Source organism: Neovison vison, chromosome 11 (genome assembly GCF_020171115.1).
Source record: "Neovison vison isolate M4711 chromosome 11, ASM_NN_V1, whole genome shotgun sequence".
Classification (NCBI taxonomy): Eukaryota; Metazoa; Chordata; class Mammalia; order Carnivora; family Mustelidae; genus Neogale; species Neogale vison.
The window spans coordinates 66741759-66759485 of NC_058101.1; the positions used below are offsets into that span (position 1 = coordinate 66741759).

A 17727-nucleotide genomic window follows, 5' to 3' on the forward strand; every position below is an offset into this window, starting at 1 on the left:
ACAGTTCTGTCTGCTGATGCTCCCACGGGCCCTGCTCCCACAGAGGAAGGCCAGAGCCATGGCCCCCCAGCCCAGGCCCTCCCTGGCAATGCTGAGCGAGGCCAGCCGCCAGCACCAGGACCGCTGTCTGCTCAGAGGCTCTGGTTTGTCTTGGGGGAAGGCTGCCAGAGAAGAACATCCCCTTTTGGCAGCCAGCATTTTTGGGGTGGGAACTAGATCTTTACTTAAGCCTTTCACCCGCAAGGTTGACACGAGGCACAATGGACCAGGAATAATGAAAACCAGCATCAGCCACACAGCCAACTGCACAGGGCCTGAAGGCAGGCAGGAGGAGTCCACGGGGACCTCCTGCTGTCCGGGGCACCCCTCCCGCCCCACCTCTCCCAGCGGTCCTGGTCAGTGTGGTAAACATTCGCCTTTCTGTTCTCTTACCAATGCTGCACTCTCTCGAGGCTTAAGATAACCATCATTTGACAGCTGCGTTCCTTGTAAAAAGTCTAACAGAAAACAGGAACCCAGACGCTGACAAACAGAAACTACCGCGTGCCAGCCTGGACCCAGGGAAGGATACACAGCCGAGACCCATGGGCTGGTGGAAGCACTGACGAAGAAGCAGGAGAGGCTCCACACGGCCATGGCCACTGGGGTCCTCTGTGTGAAGTTGGAGAGGGACAGCATGACCCAGTCCCGGACCATGGACGACTGCCCAGTGGTGTGTAGAGTCTGGAAAACCTGAGAAAGATGAGAGGCGGGGTCATGGCAAGGCTCTGGTTCTCAAAGGTGAGGAACTAGGCCCACGGGCAAGTCTACTGGGTCAGCACACACAGATAGTAAAAGGCATTCAGTCTGACAAGTCTGGGTGAGTCAACCTCGGGGGCCCCGGCTCCATGACCCCATGCCCTCACCTTGTACACAACAGTGGCCATGAACTGTGGGTACGGCTGCTGGTTGGACAGAAATTCTCCAATGACTTTGTTCATGACGTCCTGGGGTGGGAAGAAGTCATCCAAAAACTGAGGAAGGATCCGTGCCACCACTCTGGCTTCACAGGGGAACCCTTTCCTGACCCTAAAAGGAGGGGACACAGGTCAGAGTCTGGCCTCACCCTGAGAAGGCCTTGTGTCTGAAACCAGTTGAGAGATGGCCTGGGCCCTAGGACATGACCTGCAAGAGCAAAGAGGTGAAGCCCCCCCACTCCTGCTGACCTCGCTGGGGACCTGCAGGTGAATGCAGACCCAGTACCCCCACCCCATGGTGGGGGCTGACTCAGAGAGGGGTTTCCAAGTCATGCCAAGTAATAAGCAGAAAGGGTTTCAGATGGTGCCATTGGAGAGTAAAAAAAAAAAGCTCCTAAGAACCCTGTACACATTATGTTCATTTCCGTCCACGTCCAAATGCTTTATGACCTCCTTCTCAGCCCCCCATTCTGCTGCCACAGCACTGCAGTCAGCAAGGACCTTTCTTCTTCCTTGACTGGGCCCGCACGCACTCCTGCTGATGCCCCTCACCCCCGAGACTTCAGTCTGTACCCCGAGGGTGGCCACGTGAGTATGTATAGAGAGCCATACACTGCGGAAAGCGCCAGAACGGACTCAGAAACTGGACCCATGCCCCCTTCTAGGTGTGCTCAGATCCCCTGCTGCAGATGCTGGCTATAGCCTGGCACATGTGAGGCTGCTGCTCTGGGTGACGCCCACGGCTGTCCCCACCTCGTGTCTGGAGCATGACCAAGCAGCACACCTGAGGGCACTCACTAAAACACTGGTCTATTTGGTTAGCACTGGGGCACAAAGTCCATGAAGACAGGGACCTGAATGTGGGCTCCCCTGCCTGCCACACAGCTGTGGCCCGGCTTGACAGATCTGTGTAGAATGGAAGAATGGCTATAAATACTCATTTTAAATTTCAACACAGAAATAGACTGTAGTGCTTGGCTTTCCATAATACCTCACGGCCCAAGTGGACACAGGGACAACCTTGCTCAGTGTGCTCCAGTGAAAGCCAGATGCTTCTGGCAGACCGAGTTGAAGCAACAGGACAGGTTGAGCGGGACACAATGGGCCTCCCAAGGCCACAGACGCATCATGTCGCCTGGGCTGGGATGCCTGGGTCAGAACCAGGGACCCTGTCCTGGGGAAAGAGGCTGGCAAGGTGCTTAACCCATTTTCCAGAACTGGCAAGCCGAGCCAATCCTGGACACAAGCGCATGCAGTAGGAGAAGGCAGGGATTAACTACAAGCCCCCAGAAGCACTTCTGTTTACTGTCTAAATGTTTGTCATAGTCCACTAAACACTAGCCCTGAAGTTACCACTAATGCTGCTCAAAGGCTGGGCCCCCACGCCCCAGGGGTAGGCAGCTGAGCCCGTTCTGACCATGAGGTTCTTCTCCCATGAAGGCAGCAGTGTGTGATGGATGTCTTCAGGACTGCTCAGAAGTCCATGTGCAGGACTTGTCTCGTTAACAAGCTCCCCCTAACGCCTCCATGCTGACGGGTGCTCCCCGCCACCTTCACGAGAGACGGGCGAGCACTCGGACTGGCCTCAGAGCTGGTCAACCCCAGACTCCTGGGTGCTGAGCTCAAAGGATGGCCCACCGCCGCAGAGCCTTGAATGTGGTGTGTGCCCGGTCGGGACACAAGTAGGAAGCTAGAGGACCACAGGGGCAAGGCTGAGAGGACAGCAGGTGCGTGGGAAGGCAACTGCCTCCAGGGAGCACGCCAGGGCAGCTCAGGGCAAAGGTGGGCTTCATTTCTTACCTGTCAAAAAGAACAGACACGCGCTCCATTGCCACAATCACTGACTCGCTGTCTGGGGTTGCAGGGCTGGGGTCTGAGCTTCTGCCCGGACTGAGTTTCTCCTTTCCTGAAACAAATCATTCGGTGCTATTATGTTTTGAAGACTGTGCCTTGAACTCACAGCAGTTCAACAAACCCTGGGAGATGCTGTGAAGCCAGCTGAAGGGAACTCTCAGCAGCCCAGGGCCCGACCCAGGTACACAGGGCTCGGTGGTCAGTCTGCAGACCTGCTCCCCAGGCTCGGCTCTGAATGAAGCCTGTACAGCAATGTGACCTTGAGCCCATTACCCCATGATCCCAGACTCTAGATCTCCCCCAAGTACCACTGAGGCCCCATGGTCTGTGTCCCAAGAATGAGAATGCTTCTCTCTCACAGAGACAGGAGGCCCATGTGGCCTGGAGCTCGGGGTCACTAACCTGCCAGGCCCGGGTGGGCCTGGGCCAGTCTCTGGGGCCTTGCAGCTCACCTGTGTACATGCAGGTAAGCATCAGGCCCAGGGCGGCCATGGCCCGGTGTGGGCTGTGCACATTCACTCTGTCCACACTCAGCTTGACCAGGGACTCTGCATCCAGCCGGCAGAGTTGTTCTGAGAGCAAGAGGCGCTCCAGGCCCCGCAGAACGCAGTGGTAGATGATGGATGGGGTGGATTCCTCACTTCCGGACAGCATCACCCCACACATCTGAGTGAGAAGAAATACTTCTGGGTCAGGCCTCTGTGGCTCGTGCCTATTCCCCAAATCAAAATGACCTGACCGTTTCCCCCCCCACGGGTGACCGTGTGTGCATGCCCACTCCTGTTCCAGAGTAGGCCGCCCCAGGCCGCTCACCTGTATGATTGAGGCTGAGAACTCTGGGCCCACGTCCAGGGGATAGTTCTCGATCAGGTAGAAGGCGGTGGCGCACATGACCAGCACGTGCTGCTGGCTGTGAATGTTCACGCAGCTGAAACCACGAGGTGAGGACCAAGCTGATGGTGTGTGCTGTCCCTGTATCTCAGGGACCTCGGCCCCTATCCCCACGGAAGGGTGCCACCCTGGGCCCCACCACCTGATGTGTGATCCACCCCACCCTATCCCACATGGAGACCCCACAAGGCCACTCATACTCACTGGGCCACCGCCTTGAGGTTGGAGAGGAGATAGTCGCTGATGACCGGGACGAGCTGCTTTGCTGTCTCATCCAGAAGGTCGCACTCTAGCACATAGAGCGCACCGTGCAGGGCCCCAACCTTGCTGGGCAGATGGCTGCTCCTCAGCGTGCTCTCTAGCAGCCGGCTGACTGGCTCTGCCACAGCCTTGTCCTAGGGCACAGGCACAGGGGCAGAGGTTAGCCCACCACAACGGGAGAGACTGAGGAGGGGCTGACCTCATGCTACAGAGGAAGACAGTATACTGCGAGGACTTTGCTGGAGAGGCCTGCACAGCACTGGCCCTAGGCAGGCGCCTGGGCTCCTGGCCATCGGGAGCCTTCTCAGCTCCTCAGACGTGCCCCCCACCCTGTCTGCACCCACTCTACAGTCGGTGCCGAAACCCTTTCCTCCTGTCCCCTTCCCACGCTGCAGTCAGCGCCAACAGCTCTGCGGTTGGAGCTGAGCCAGGGAGAGGGGCCCACAGGATTAGCCCTGGCGAGAGCCCTGCTCTGCGTCTCTCATGAGCTTCCCCAGAAGAAGGGACGCCACACGTGTTGTCACACGGCACTGCTGGGAACAGAGTGTGTCCCACCTGACTCCCCGGGAGAGGATGCTGGCTGCTGGCGCCTGTTTCCTCTGGACTTTGTCCCTCCAAGGCCCCCCACCCCGTACCTGTTCCCTTCACTGATTTTGCCTTATCTGTGTTCACCGGGATAAACCTCCAGCCGTGAGTATATATGAATCTTCCCAGCAAAAACCCAGGGTGGTCTTGGGGACCCTGGACAGTAGTCTACACCGACCTGGACCAAAATGTTACCTGTGTTCTTTCAGTACCCAAGCCCTAGTGGTGCGCCGCAGAAACCAAGCATGCCACACTCCTCCCTCCAGACTCACTCCTTCTTGGGGAAGAAGCGGCTACAGAAAGCAGCATGGGGGTGGGGTGACCTTAGTGCTCATGAGCCACCCCCCCCCCCGGCTGGGAAAGGTGGCTCTCGCCACCAAGGGTTCCTGTGAGCCAATGCGCACACGCCAGGGTGGGGTGCTGCCTTCCCAAGAACCCCCGCCAACCAGAGGCCAGCCTCTGCCTCTGCAAACCCCAGCAGGACCTGCCATGAGAGAGGTGTGGTCCCCAACGCTGTGGAAATATGGGGCTACAGAGCCCCCACCTTCATGGGGACATCTGCGAGCATGTCAGGACAGGGACAGTGTGAACATGCAGCGTTTGCCTCAGGATCTTCTGAAAAATGCTTTTAACTTATTCAATTTATTGACAACACGACATTTGTCTAGGGGGATCTGGGCCTGAGTACAAAAACACAATTAGGATGAAAATGCAGCCAGCAGCTGAAATCCCCCACAAAGACAAAAAAGACCCCTTTCAAGCCCAGCTTTCACGTGTCTCTCGACACCCGGAGAGCACACACTTTGAAGTGACGTGCTCACGGGGCCAAGCTGATGGGCTCATTGTTCCTGCTCCTGGATGGTGGCTCCACAGCTGACAGCCACCCAGGATGCAGGGTACCTGCCTGGGCACTTGGGATCAGAGGCCCAAATTCAACAGGGGCCACAGCCAGGAAGGGGCAAGAGGCAGGGCTGCAGGCCACAGATGTGGGCCCACACCTCTGCTATGTCCTGTGTGACCTGGTCTTGGCCTTCTCTGCAAAGGGCTGGGTGGGGGAGACCTGCCGCAGCACCAGGACAGACAGAACCGCATGAGGATGTGGAGGAGGCAGCCCCCACGTGTGGGATAGATGGAGGAGTCCCTGTGCTAACAGGAGGCTGAGCCCCAGGGTCACTGGCAGCAGCTACGCAGCCGAGAGCACAAGCCAGCTCGGCGCTGTCTGGAGGCCAAGCTTTAGTCCCTGACAAGCTAACAAAGGCAGGGCCTGTGCACAAACATGTTCATGTGCCCACAGCCTATCTGGTGAGCGGACACCATGTGAGGGTGCACAAAGAATGGCGTGCACCCCACCGGCCCAGTTCTCGTCAGTTAGCTGTGGATTAAGAAAGGACTCACTAGTAGACCATGTGCCCTCCTGCCAAGAAGAGACCAGAGCACCCAGACTATGGGGGAGGACATGCAGGGTTTCTAGGGTAACACGGCCCCCAGGAGGGAAGCTCCAGTGAGAGGAAGCACAGGGGTCTGTGGGGGGGGGGGGGCGTGGGCGATTGGAGAAGGAGCCATCACATTTCTACCGCCTGCACCCCTGGCTCCTGGGGAAGATGGGTCACTGTGATGACCCGGACCTAAGGGGTACTAGAGCCCTAAGCCGAGGTTTGCCCACACAACACACTTCACCATGACCCACGAAGAGGCAGATGACCTCCAGCCGGTGGCAAGTTGTCCAAGGCCGAGGCTACACCTGTGGCCAACACCAGGCAGCCGACCCCAGGTGGCCCCCACAGCAGCCCTCACTTACCATCCCGAGGACAGCAGCCGCCTTGCAGGTGGCAGGCACCAGGTACTGGGTGAGAATCTCGTCTTCGGCAGGGTGCACCCTCCGCAGCTCTGTGAGCGCCGAGTACATCATCTCAAACTGGGTGCGCTCCGTGAACAAGTCCGACACCACCAGGAGCTGGGGGCACAGGACGTTCAGACAGCAAGTAAGCAACAACATCCAAAATGCACATGCTGGGTACTCAAAGGAGTCCTGGCCAGGTACGCAAGTGGCCCCCACAGAAACCTACAACAGAGGCGTGAACAGACCAGGCGAAGGACTGGTCACCGAGTAGCCTCTGAAGAATGCTTGTGTCTACAATGCCTAGCGAGAGTCGATGCCTGGATCTGTCACAGCTGTGGTGCCACTGAGAAGCCCTCCAACTGCTTTTCTGCAAAACACCAGACCCCCTTTAGGTCCCCCCTGCCCCACAGCACTGGGGTACAGGCTCTCCAAAGCCCTGGATAGAGAAATGGGCCACTATTTCAGAAATAAATGCTTGGATGATTCCATCTCCCCAAAACGTTGAGTTCTCAGAGGCTCACTTCTTCCCCCATCACCTGGCACGCAGGCAGAAGCACTGCCCTCCTCAGAGGCCCGGGCGCAGGCCACACGGGGCTCAGTGAGACCCCGGCAGCAGCAGTGCTGAAGGCGGACACAGCAGACACTGGGGTGCCTCCCAGGCCTCTTGAGGTCGGAACTGCTTTCGTGGTAACATGGAGACCCTGTCTGCCTTTCTACTCTCTTCTGACCATAGAGAGGACTTTTCTAGAAATCCTTTGATATTAGACTGAAGGCAGAGCAGACATAAGAATCCAACTCTTGGGGTGCCTGGGTGGCTCAGTGGGTTAAAGCCTCTGTCTTCAGCTCAGGTCATGATTCCAGGGTCCTGGAAGTGAGCCCACATCGGGCCCTATGCTCAGCAGAGGCTTTTTTTTTTTTTTTTTTTAAAGATTTTATTTATTCATTTGACAAGACAGACAAAGATCACAAATAGGCAGAGAGGCAGGCAGAGAGAGAGGGGGAAGCAGGCTCCCCACCGAGCAGAGAGCCTGATATGGGGCTCGATCCCAGGACCCTGAGACTATGACCCAAGCCAAAGGCAGAGGCCCAACCCACTGAGCCACCCATGTGCCCCAGGCAGAGGCTTTAGCTTACTGAGCCACCCAGGCGCCCCTCCAACTCTCTTTTAAAAAATCAGTCAAGAGATTTGCAAAAATGTAAAACAAGGCTCGTCTTACTAATTGTTTAAGAAGTGTTATCACTGTTATTTTAAATGGATAAATTTTAAAAAAACCCTTATTACAGGTGCTTACTATTTATTGATTTTTGGAAAAAAAAATCAGGTTGTAAACTTTCACTACACATTAAAAATGAGGTTTTGGGTATCTCCCCTTGACGAGGTATCTAATGATTTAAGAACCGTAAAAGCTGCGTACTGGCAAGAACCAGGCTCAAAGTCGCCGCCTGCCGTTACTGGATGGAGGCATGTCGGGGCTGGAGCCCCCCATGGCAGAGACCGTGCAGACACCTCTAGCCGGCTGGACCATGGGCAGGAAGCAAGGACTGAAGTCGTGGGCTCCAAATCTCACTCACTTCCTGCCACGTGATGGTATGGAGGCGAAGACAGTGGCTCACAAGGAACTATTCGTAAACCACGCGATTCCACTCCCAGTTCGGTGAACAATGCAGACCCAGTCCTCGCACAAATGCCCTTTGGGGTCTTTGATTATGCAGGAGGCCGAGTCCACAGAGAGAATAACTGCCCGCACAGGAGCTTCTCAAAGGGGGTGTGGAGGCAGGACTGAGAGTCCAGCTCCCATCTAATAAAGCAAACGGTTACGAGATGGGCCCTTAAGGTGGATGTGGCTAAGCAAGGGGGCCTTCAGAGCCTCCCCATGTCATGACGCACATGGCAGTCTCACCGGCCAGAGATCAGAAAGGTACAAAGTGGCCCCTCCCTGGGCTGAAGAAATAGGATTTCACCCTCCTGTACCTACAAGCCGCTAAGAGCGCCCTCCCAGGTTCCCAGAGACCGTGGACTATGCGACTGTGTGCGGCATCTGTACTGCTGTGGATGTGTGAGCGCGTGCATGCCAACTACCCGAGCGCTGCGCCTGTGGGGGAGCAGGGAAGGTGAACTTACAGATCGAACCACTTCACTGATCAGGATGATGGGCGTCCTTCGGGCTGAACCTGACGGCAGGATCCAGCGACTATACAACTCCAGCAGAAACTGGGAGCAGGAGTGGATATCGACCCCCGCCCGGTGCTTCCTGCAGAGTGAAACCAGAGGGGCAACCACCCCACCACACACAGATGAGACACTCATGTCAAACAGTACCCCAAACAAATCAAATAACCCAGAAGAAACCTCAAATTGTAGAAATGAAGGGCAGATGGGAGACCTGGAGTTGACGGGTGACGTGGGCGGTGACGCCGGGGCAGGGACATCAGCTTCCTCCTCTTCCTCTTCCTCCCACTCCTCCTCTCTCAGGGGCGTGATGCTGTTCCCCAGCCACACGGAGTGAATGGACACCTTCGGGAGACAAAGCCGTGGGCTCAGTGCTCAGGCGTGGGGTTGTCCCGAGCTGCAGGCCCCCCACCTCCTCTTGCTTCTGGAGATGGTGGCAGAGTGCTGGGACAGGAGTCCTCCATTCACCAGGGCACCTCCCCATGCACCCAGTTCACACAGGCCCCGTGCTCCCACACGTCTGTTGGCATGGAAGTCCTCTGGCATGCAGCACAGACCTCACCCAGTTGGTGAGCCCCGTCCACACACCAGCCCAACTCCCATTCAGCACAAACATCGTTTCCCCCTCAGATCCCATCACCCATGGGGGTCCTGGCACGGAGAGCGGGCCGTTCGGAGGCAGCTGCCTGAAGGCTGCCACAGACGGACTGGGAACCACGAAGCATCAGAGCCAGCTTCGGGCCTCGAGAGAGGGCGGCCCTTCTGCTCCCTTCCCTTCCCAGAAGTCAGTGATGGCTCGGTACAGAGGGATGCAGGAGCCGCCAGGTTGTCTAGTCTAGTCTAGCCTACGGTCAGGGCTCCACTCCTGGTGGCTGTGCGTAAACACAGAAGCTCAAGAAGGAAGGCAATGGGGCTACTGCTTCTGGATCCAGGAGGAGGTCAGGCGCCCCCAGAGAGCCACAGGTAGCTCCCTCGAAGCCTGTGCCTCAGAAACCTACTTCTATAGAACCACCGATACTGAGCCCCAACACCCAGATTTATCTTGGGCAGAAACGTCTGGCTGTGGCTCCTTGTTCCTGGAGGAGTGTGTGTGAGCAGGAGAGGGTAGGACGGAGTGGGCCTGGGGGCTCTGCCATGAGTCTGTGCCCGGGGCCACTGGGGATGCCCTCAGGACAATCAAGTGTTTCCAACCCCTTCTCTGGCCAATGTCCCCTGAAACAAAAGCTAAAAAGGAAGCAGTCCTGTGTAACTGCTAAGTAAACCAGTAAGGTGTGAGAGAACACAAACGTGGACAGGGCAGCTGGCGGGCCACCCATGAGTGTCCCCTCTACCCGCACACATGTCCTCTGGCTCTTCGGCCTGCACTATCATATGTGTCACTGACCTGCCTTTCTCACAAGGACACAAAGCACACAGCTCAAAGTGACCTGTCCAGGAAGCCGTTGCCCTGGTGCCCAGAGCCGCCCCATCTGCTGCAATGGGTTGTGTGGCCCCACTTCCCTCTGAGTTGGCAGCAGGGATGCCTGGGGCCCAAACCGAGCAAGGGCCCTACTGTGTGTTCACCACACCCAAGCCTGGCGGTCTGACGCCTGACTCATACCACCTCGCCGCACTTATACACACTCACATCACTACAGACACAAGATCCTTATATCATCTTTGGAGAAGAGCATATAAATGAGAACAAATAAAAGAAAAGCCCTCCTTTTATTTAAAAAATGCATGTAATTTTTCTGGATGCATCCAATGGCCCAAATTCAGGGCAGACAAGAACGAGTGAGGATAGCAGGGGGACATGCCCTGGCTGCTCGAGGGAGGGGAAGCCGCCGCTGACACTGACCTGTCCAAGCTTGTAGCTCATGTTCCCCAGCTCCCGCTCGGGGTTGATCTGTAGCAGGAGCTTGTCGTGGCTGATGAGGGCACCTGGGGGGTGACAACACCGTGAAGGCCATCCTGCATGGAGCCTGTCCAGCAGCACCCACCCCGAGAGGCAAGGAGGACAGCTCTGCAGAGCCCGGAGGGCCTCTGGGGCCTTCTCGGGCAGGCCAGAGCGGCCATGCTGAGTTGGCTCCCTCTGTAACACAGGAGCGGCCAACTGCCCGGGAACCCACTGGGGGTGAGTGGCCAAGACGTCGGTCAATAGCTGCAGGTGGGGCTGTGGCCCAGCAGGTCTGCACTCTGGGGGCCCTGACGACAATGTCTGTGGGCAGCACTCCTGGGACCCTGCCCTGTGTCTAGGCTGTCCAGCTGCACCTACCAGATACCCGCACTCAACCCATCTTCTCTACAACCACTGTCTTTCACACACTCTGCACCTTAAACAACCCCCAGCCAGAGGTCCCTGGCTAACCCTCCACCAGATCCAGCATCCACGTGCCCCGTACCAAGAGACTCCTACCCCCACGCCCCTGGGGTGTTCGCACCTCTCCAGGCACCCACTTGCCCCAGCTCCTGTGATAGTGAGTGAGGCCACCTCTCTCTCCTAGGGGCACAAGCTGCTCAAGGGACCCAGAGCCATCGAGTGCACGCTCCTGAGCATGGTCCAGCGCTCCAGTAAATGTCTAGTGTCTGTATGGCCACACAGAATGCTCTCCAGGTAAAGCTCTCAGGATGCTTACAATCAAAGGACCTAACAACCCCAAAATAGACTAGGTAATCAAAAAAACGCTGTCTGTTCAATAAAAAACCTGTGTATTAAAACAACAACAACAAAAAAAACACACACACACACAAAAAACACCAAAAAAACCCCCCACCAAGGTTCCATCTTTTAAGCCTGGGTGACAAATTCCAGTGCCCATTACACGGCAGGCACATAGCCCGTAGGCCCAGACAGAACAGGTGCTCCTGGCCAGTGGCAGATATAGGGCGGGGGAGGGGAGGACAGCTGGGGGCAGGGAGCTCAGCCCCAGAGATGCCCAGCCCCAAGGGTGTCTCGCCATAGTGCTCTCTGCTTTGAAGCTGGAGAGTCACAGGAGTCACTGAGGAACTCTGCTGATTTTTCCCGGGAGCGACTAGTTCAACTTCTACCCTCCCAGGAGCATTTCCTGTCTCAAGTTGAGTGCTGCTCCACTCCTCATGGCCTCACTGGTGAGGGACAGCATTCCAGTTCAGTTCCAGACTCAAGCTCCTCAATACCACTATGCTCGCCTAGCCCTGAGTGAGACAGGTACTCATAAATTAGAGCTGTGCAGTGAGTACCACAGCCTCCAAAGACACCTCCAGTCCTCTGCCTGACCGGTGATGTTATTATCTTGGTCACATGTTAGTTCTGGCCCAGGGACAAATGGCCCCTCTTCCCACAGGTACCTGTCGTAGCTGGAGACAGAGAAGGGACGGGGTCCCACGCCTGGTATAAGTGATGGGTGGCGATGTTCTCTCTCTTTGAAACCATCGCTTGGATTTCCTGCTCTACAATTCCTCGGATAATACTCAGCTTCCTCCCAAACCTAAAATTCAGAACAAAGGTTAAAGAATATCTTGCTTCCTTTCAAAATCCTAAAAGCAAAAACCTCAAGGCTTCTTCCAGCTTTGCCTACAGGAAACAGAAGCCCCTGTGATCAGAAAGGACACTCCTTCTGAGGGGACTCTTGTCCACGTGGCCTTATCTAGTTCTTGCTCTGCTAGTCTGCCCTAAACACTCAGTGATCTCAACTGTCACAGGTCACCGAATCCCTTCTGGATTTGCACTCCGTATGGTGAGGCTACATGCTATATGCAAAAGTGTGCTGTTTGTCATTCTGGAAACAGACCAAAGGGCCCGGGGTGAAGGCGCTGGTCACTCTGGGCAGGGCGGACAGGTGCCTCACTGTTCCCACCTGGTGTCGAGGGCTTTCAGGGGCTTGTTCCGGGGCTGCTGCTCCAAGCAGCTCACAGCGGGGTTGCCGGCCACAGGCACAGTCATTGCACTCAGCACCAGCGACGTGATGGCCTGCACAGCCAGGACATTGATCTGGGTCCTCTCTGTGTCTTCCTGGAAGAAGAGCCCACACTTCATCAAGTCATGAGCAGCCAGACACGGGAAACCACTTCCGCCCCTACCTGCACACAGAACCCGAAGGCCGTGGCTCTCAGGTCACAGGGTCTTATGGGGAGCCTCGAGTGCTGCAGAGGGACACGCCTTCCCAGCAAGGATCCTGTTTTTTGGTTTCTTTCTTTTTTTTTTTTTTTTAAGATTTTATTTATTTATTTGACAGACAGAGATCACAAGTAAGCAGAGAGGCAGGCAAAGAGAGGGGGGAAGCAGGCACTCTGCTGATCAGAGAGCCCAATGCGGGGCTTGATTCCAGGACCCTGGGATCATGACCTGAGCCGAAAGCAGAGGCTTTAACCCACTGAGCCACCGAGGCGTCCCAAGGATACTGTTTTGTCTGCCTAAGTTCCCCACATCTGTGACTTGAAAGAAATCTGATGGCTGATGTCTGTCTTTTAAGGCAAGGTCACCTACAGGCACAAATCTCCAAAGGCAAATTACTTTTTAAGAAATTGCCCTTCAATTTCCTCCCTCATTTTAGGAACTCTGCATATGACAACCTGTTAGTTCTACATGTGAATTTAAAGACACTCGTGATTTCTGACACGTTTACTCTTTGAACTGACATTTCTATGAGTTTGTGCCACATTTCTATCTGATGGCTTTCAGTATCTCAGACTTTGCCTTATCAGAATGTGGCTTGTACTGACATTACAGGAATGTGATGCATCCGAACATTCTAAGAAGCCCCACCAGTCAAAGGAACACAGGTAGGTACCCATATCCACGGCCTTTACCACGTGCCTTTTCATTCTGATCCAACCTACATGCTGTACGTGAACTCTGATAGGCAGAACTCAAACATACTTCCCAGAGAGGGTGTAACCCTACTGACCCTAAATGCAGAATGTGGCAGCCACTGGCCATCAAGGCCATTGCAACTTCAAGGGGATTTGCTCCTGCTCTGCAATGTTAGTCTAGGCTAGACTGGCCACCCTTGTAAACCTAACTCAAGACCAAAACAACGAGCCTTCTGCCCTTCTTCTGTCCCACATGAACAGGTCACCAGCTGCCTCGACTGCCCAGGTGCCAGCCAGTGGCTGTGCGGGCCTGCATGTGGCCTTACTTCTGGTGGGCTCTCCTCCTGCTCCATCACCAGGGGCTGAGTCACCAGGACACCAAGGAGGGTGGCCCACGTCTCCTCGAACTGAGTGCGGCTGGTCCAGCCTAGGAATGCAAATGTTATGTGAGACAGAGTAACCCACTCCCCAGCCTCGATGTGACATGGCAGCTGGGCTGCGTGGCTGCAGCTGGAATAGGCCCCACCCCTAGGGTCGACATGCAGCTGCCCCCTTGAGCCGCATGCCGGTTCAGAGATGCAGCCACACTGCCAGCTCCATTCCACCCACAAAGAAACAGAAGAACACACGTCTGAGGCCACACGACAAGCAAGGGGCACCATCTCCACCCCTGCTGTGAAGACACAGTGAAGAGAAGGGACGTCCCAGCAGCAGACCACATCCAAGCGGGTCTGAGCTGCTCCTGCCCTGCTCACTGGAAGGCTCCCAGGTCCTCCCCAAAGACAGAGCGCAGCCTGAAGCTGCAAGCTGCACAGCCATGTCCAGACAGCAGGCCCCCAGACTGCACGCTTGGAGCAGGAGCCATGCGTGTGCTATGAATTTTCAGAGAAGCTGCTGAAAATAAAGAACTTAAGGCGATGGTTTCTCTGATTCTGTCTAAAGAACAGATCAAAAGGGTGTCACCCAGTGTGGGTACTCGTGTCTGGCAGAGGTGTGCCTATAGGTCACCCTCAAGCACCATCACCACGAGCGCCCCTCAAGGGGAGGGCTGAGTGCCATGCTTCCTATTCCCACACGTGGCCTGGGAGGTGGCTGTGGCCATGCCACTTGCACTCGGGCTACGAGGGACAGGAGGGGGTACCGAAGGCCAGAAAACCAGAGCAATAAACTTGAGGATCTTCTTTTAAACTGGAAGCTGGGGGATTAGGTGCAGCAGACAGATGTTTACACAGTTTATTTAGGGGAAAGGAGAAGAATGGACAAAGACAAAGGCAAGGGCGAAGCCAACAACAGAAAGAGACTGTGGAGCTGCCCGGGGTCCCTCCTGCATGTCTGAGTAAGGACTCAAGCACAAGGGTGCCTGAGCAAGGACGGGAGGGACCGCACACAGGGGCCAGCCAGGAGACCGCCTGGGAACCACCTTGAGGACAGGAGAGAAACGAAGCTGCCTGAGGTAGTCTTGGGTCACTGCTGAGACTGCACTTCAGACACGGTAACCAACTTCTTGCTTCACTCAAAGGCAAAGGAGAGGCAAGACAGATACAGCTACCTGAACCTTACGGGATCGAGAGGAGCACAAATTCTGCAGAAGCCTGAGAACACGGGATCACGAGGACAAAGGGCAGACCTCATGGGCAGGTGGGGTGCCCACTCCAGATGCTTCAGGAAACACCACAGCCGGACACAGCCACTCGGGACCTACCAACTACAGCCCTCCCACTGGATCAGGCCTCCAGCCATGAAATGAGGACAAAAAGGCAAGGCACTCTGGGCTGCAGGAAGTAGAGAAGCCACCCGGCGGGAAACCACAGAGGTTGTCCTTTACTGATGACGGCAGTTACGTCTCATTTGGCTTCCGAATCTATTAACGATGCTAAAGGCCTGACACTGGGAGTTCTAGAGCCCAGGATGCCTGTCCCCACCGCCCCGGGGGAAGTTCTGTCTCACACAATGAAGCCCCCCTTCCCCTGTTCCCTCCACCTGCTCACCCTGCACCCAAGGAAATAAGAGCAGCTGAGCTGGGCTGTGTGTGATCTGCCACCAGGGGCCTGTCCTGACTTCTGACAGGCCTGCTATGTGAAGATGTGGTGTTAAACACCCATCCCGTCTCTCTCACACCCCCAAACACCACACCAACCTGGGGAGCATTTTTCACGGTAACAGTTGGTATTCACCTTGGAATGTACTCACACATGATTGTATCAGGCCCTACATCCCCTGTGGAACAGACAAGAGGAACTAGGCACTCTGAGGACTAACAATTCTGGAAGAAAAACCCAGGCTACCTAGTGCATTGATGCGGTAGATGAACTCTTTAAAGACTTCCTTCTCCTGGAGGAACTCTACCGGGATCTCAGGGAAGGCTGTGCCAAAGTCCCCTCCTGGCTTGGGCGACCATCCGAGCTTCCAAACCTGAGAAGACAAAAAAGAAACAGAGTGACCCCAGTCAAGACAGGACAGCCACACTTTGAGGGCACCATGAAGCATCCTTTCTCTACCCACTGTCTCTCTCTGGAGGCCATGTGCCTACCGACTGCTCACACAGACATTCCTGAAAGCAAGCACACCATCCTTCCGAAAAACAGCTTCCGTGCGCTGCCCAAGATCTCCTACACTCCCACCTCCTTGACCGCCACAACCCACCCCGCACCTCCCCAGCTGGCTGTTTCCCAGTCAGTTCTCCAAAGTCCATGTTGGCAGCCCCCGGGACGCAGCCAGGAGCAGCCCTGCCCCCAAACAGCAGCTGGTGTGTTAGATAAAGATGGGCGTCAGATGAGGTTTGGCTGTGCGCAAAAAAAGTCCCTGGCGGGTGGGCACAGAGAGCCGCACCATCCACACTTGTCACTTCCACCAACACGGGGCTAACCTGAGGCAGAACCGAGGTGGTCCTAGCAGCTGATGAAGCCACCCCTCCAGCCGGCGGAGCAGACCCGTCAGCTCCCAATGCCCCAGGTGCACCCGTGGGGGCCTTGGAGACATGGCCAGCCCACCTCCGCAGTGCCACTGCCTCTCAGTCGGTTCAGGAAGACACAAGGTCTCTCTCTCACAGCGTCACAGACCTGCTCTGCACACCCTGACAGGGTGCCCTCCTGGTGGGGCCCTGGCGCAGGCTGCTCCACCAGTGAAGACCCCGGCTGGAGGAGCACCCTCTACAGCCTGGGCCCCAGACCCTGAGCCATCACGTCTGGTCCAGGCACTGAGACCTCTAGGATGGGGCTTTCACACAGTGGCTCCCCACGCCCCTCTAGAGGAGCAAGCTGGCTCCAGACCTACAGAGACGTCCTGCATGTACGGGGCGACCCTGCTTCTCCTGCAGCCTTGGGACTGAGGACGTGCCAGCTCAGCACACTAGGCTGCAGCCGCTGCTCGGCGCCAGATCTCTGGGAGCGGGGAGAACTTGCTACACACCAGTCTGAGGAGACCTGTTCTGGGGGGGGGGGCAGCCTGCCCCGTGTCTCCCACTCACACACCGGCAGAGAGGCTGTGCCCAGGGGCAGGCACAGGTCCTTTTGAGGCAGATGCAAGCCCCTTTCCTCTTGGTCCCTGCTCACCTTGACCTGAGGCCATGCTGTGTTCACCCGGTGCCCCTACTCCTTGTCTCTGCAGCTTCCCCAGGGAGAGGCTGTCCGGCCACCACTGACCCCCAACCCACTCACACTAAGCCCTTCCTGCTACCTGAGATAGAATGTGGACACATGCCGACTTGAAACTGATTCCGAGGACAATCGGAAATCAGGAGTTTCAAAAGTGGTCATGCCTAGATGGCTGAATGGTATCAGACGGTGCCTGAGCCCAGAGGCAAATACCCCAGGGGCACGATTTCCATCCACTGTTAACCAAGGGCACAGATTTACCCTCTAATCGCGTCTGACCCCGAGGACCAACTAGCAGGAGATTAACCCTCACTCCCACATGCAGTGTGTCACCCCGTGCTGCAAAACCCAGCACTTCTACCAATGACCGCTGGACCTTGTGCCTGGGGAAGCCAGATAGAGGCCTGGCCCATGCACCATGCAGGGCTTTGGCCACCCGGGAGAGGCACCTAAGTGGTGAGCTCCTGCTCTCCCTGCTATGAGCCCCTCAGCCCAGGGCCAGCTCACACATCTCTGTTATTCCGGTTTCTGTGCAAAGCAATGAGCAGACTCACCAAGGGGGGCACGCGTGTGTAGCTGTTGACGAGGGGTAAGCGAGCCAGGCTGATGATGATGTTCCTCAGCACTGATGTGAGAAACGCGGGGGTGTTGCTGTTCCTTTTGTGCCCCAAGGCTAACACCGATGACAAAGACTCCACCATCTCTGCCACCATCGCACAGGCTGCGGTGATGTATGCCGGGTCTGAAAACAAACACCGGGGTTCCAAGGCCTGTTCTGTTGAGACACACAGCGAAGCTGCCACC

General features: G+C 56.2%; 1 protein-coding gene across 3 annotated transcripts in view; it reads right to left on the reverse strand.

Annotated features, from left to right (window-relative positions):
• Positions 1 to 17727, reverse strand: part of HTT (huntingtin) — a 138802-nt gene that overhangs the window by 4188 nt on the left and 116887 nt on the right. For all 3 annotated transcript variants that reach the window (XM_044267886.1, XM_044267885.1, XM_044267884.1), the window contains 15 exons: positions 17478 to 17665; positions 15616 to 15742; positions 13657 to 13757; positions 12376 to 12530; positions 11867 to 12006; positions 10398 to 10480; positions 8772 to 8902; positions 8510 to 8639; positions 6346 to 6501; positions 3906 to 4096; positions 3624 to 3738; positions 3263 to 3476; positions 2757 to 2862; positions 906 to 1068; positions 572 to 732 (listed from right to left, as the gene is read on the reverse strand). In XM_044267886.1, coding sequence (XP_044123821.1) covers positions 572 to 732; positions 906 to 1068; positions 2757 to 2862; positions 3263 to 3476; positions 3624 to 3738; positions 3906 to 4096; positions 6346 to 6501; positions 8510 to 8639; positions 8772 to 8902; positions 10398 to 10480; positions 11867 to 12006; positions 12376 to 12530; positions 13657 to 13757; positions 15616 to 15742; positions 17478 to 17665 — 2161 coding nt within the window. The remainder of the gene's footprint in view (positions 1 to 571; positions 733 to 905; positions 1069 to 2756; positions 2863 to 3262; positions 3477 to 3623; positions 3739 to 3905; positions 4097 to 6345; positions 6502 to 8509; positions 8640 to 8771; positions 8903 to 10397; positions 10481 to 11866; positions 12007 to 12375; positions 12531 to 13656; positions 13758 to 15615; positions 15743 to 17477; positions 17666 to 17727) is intronic.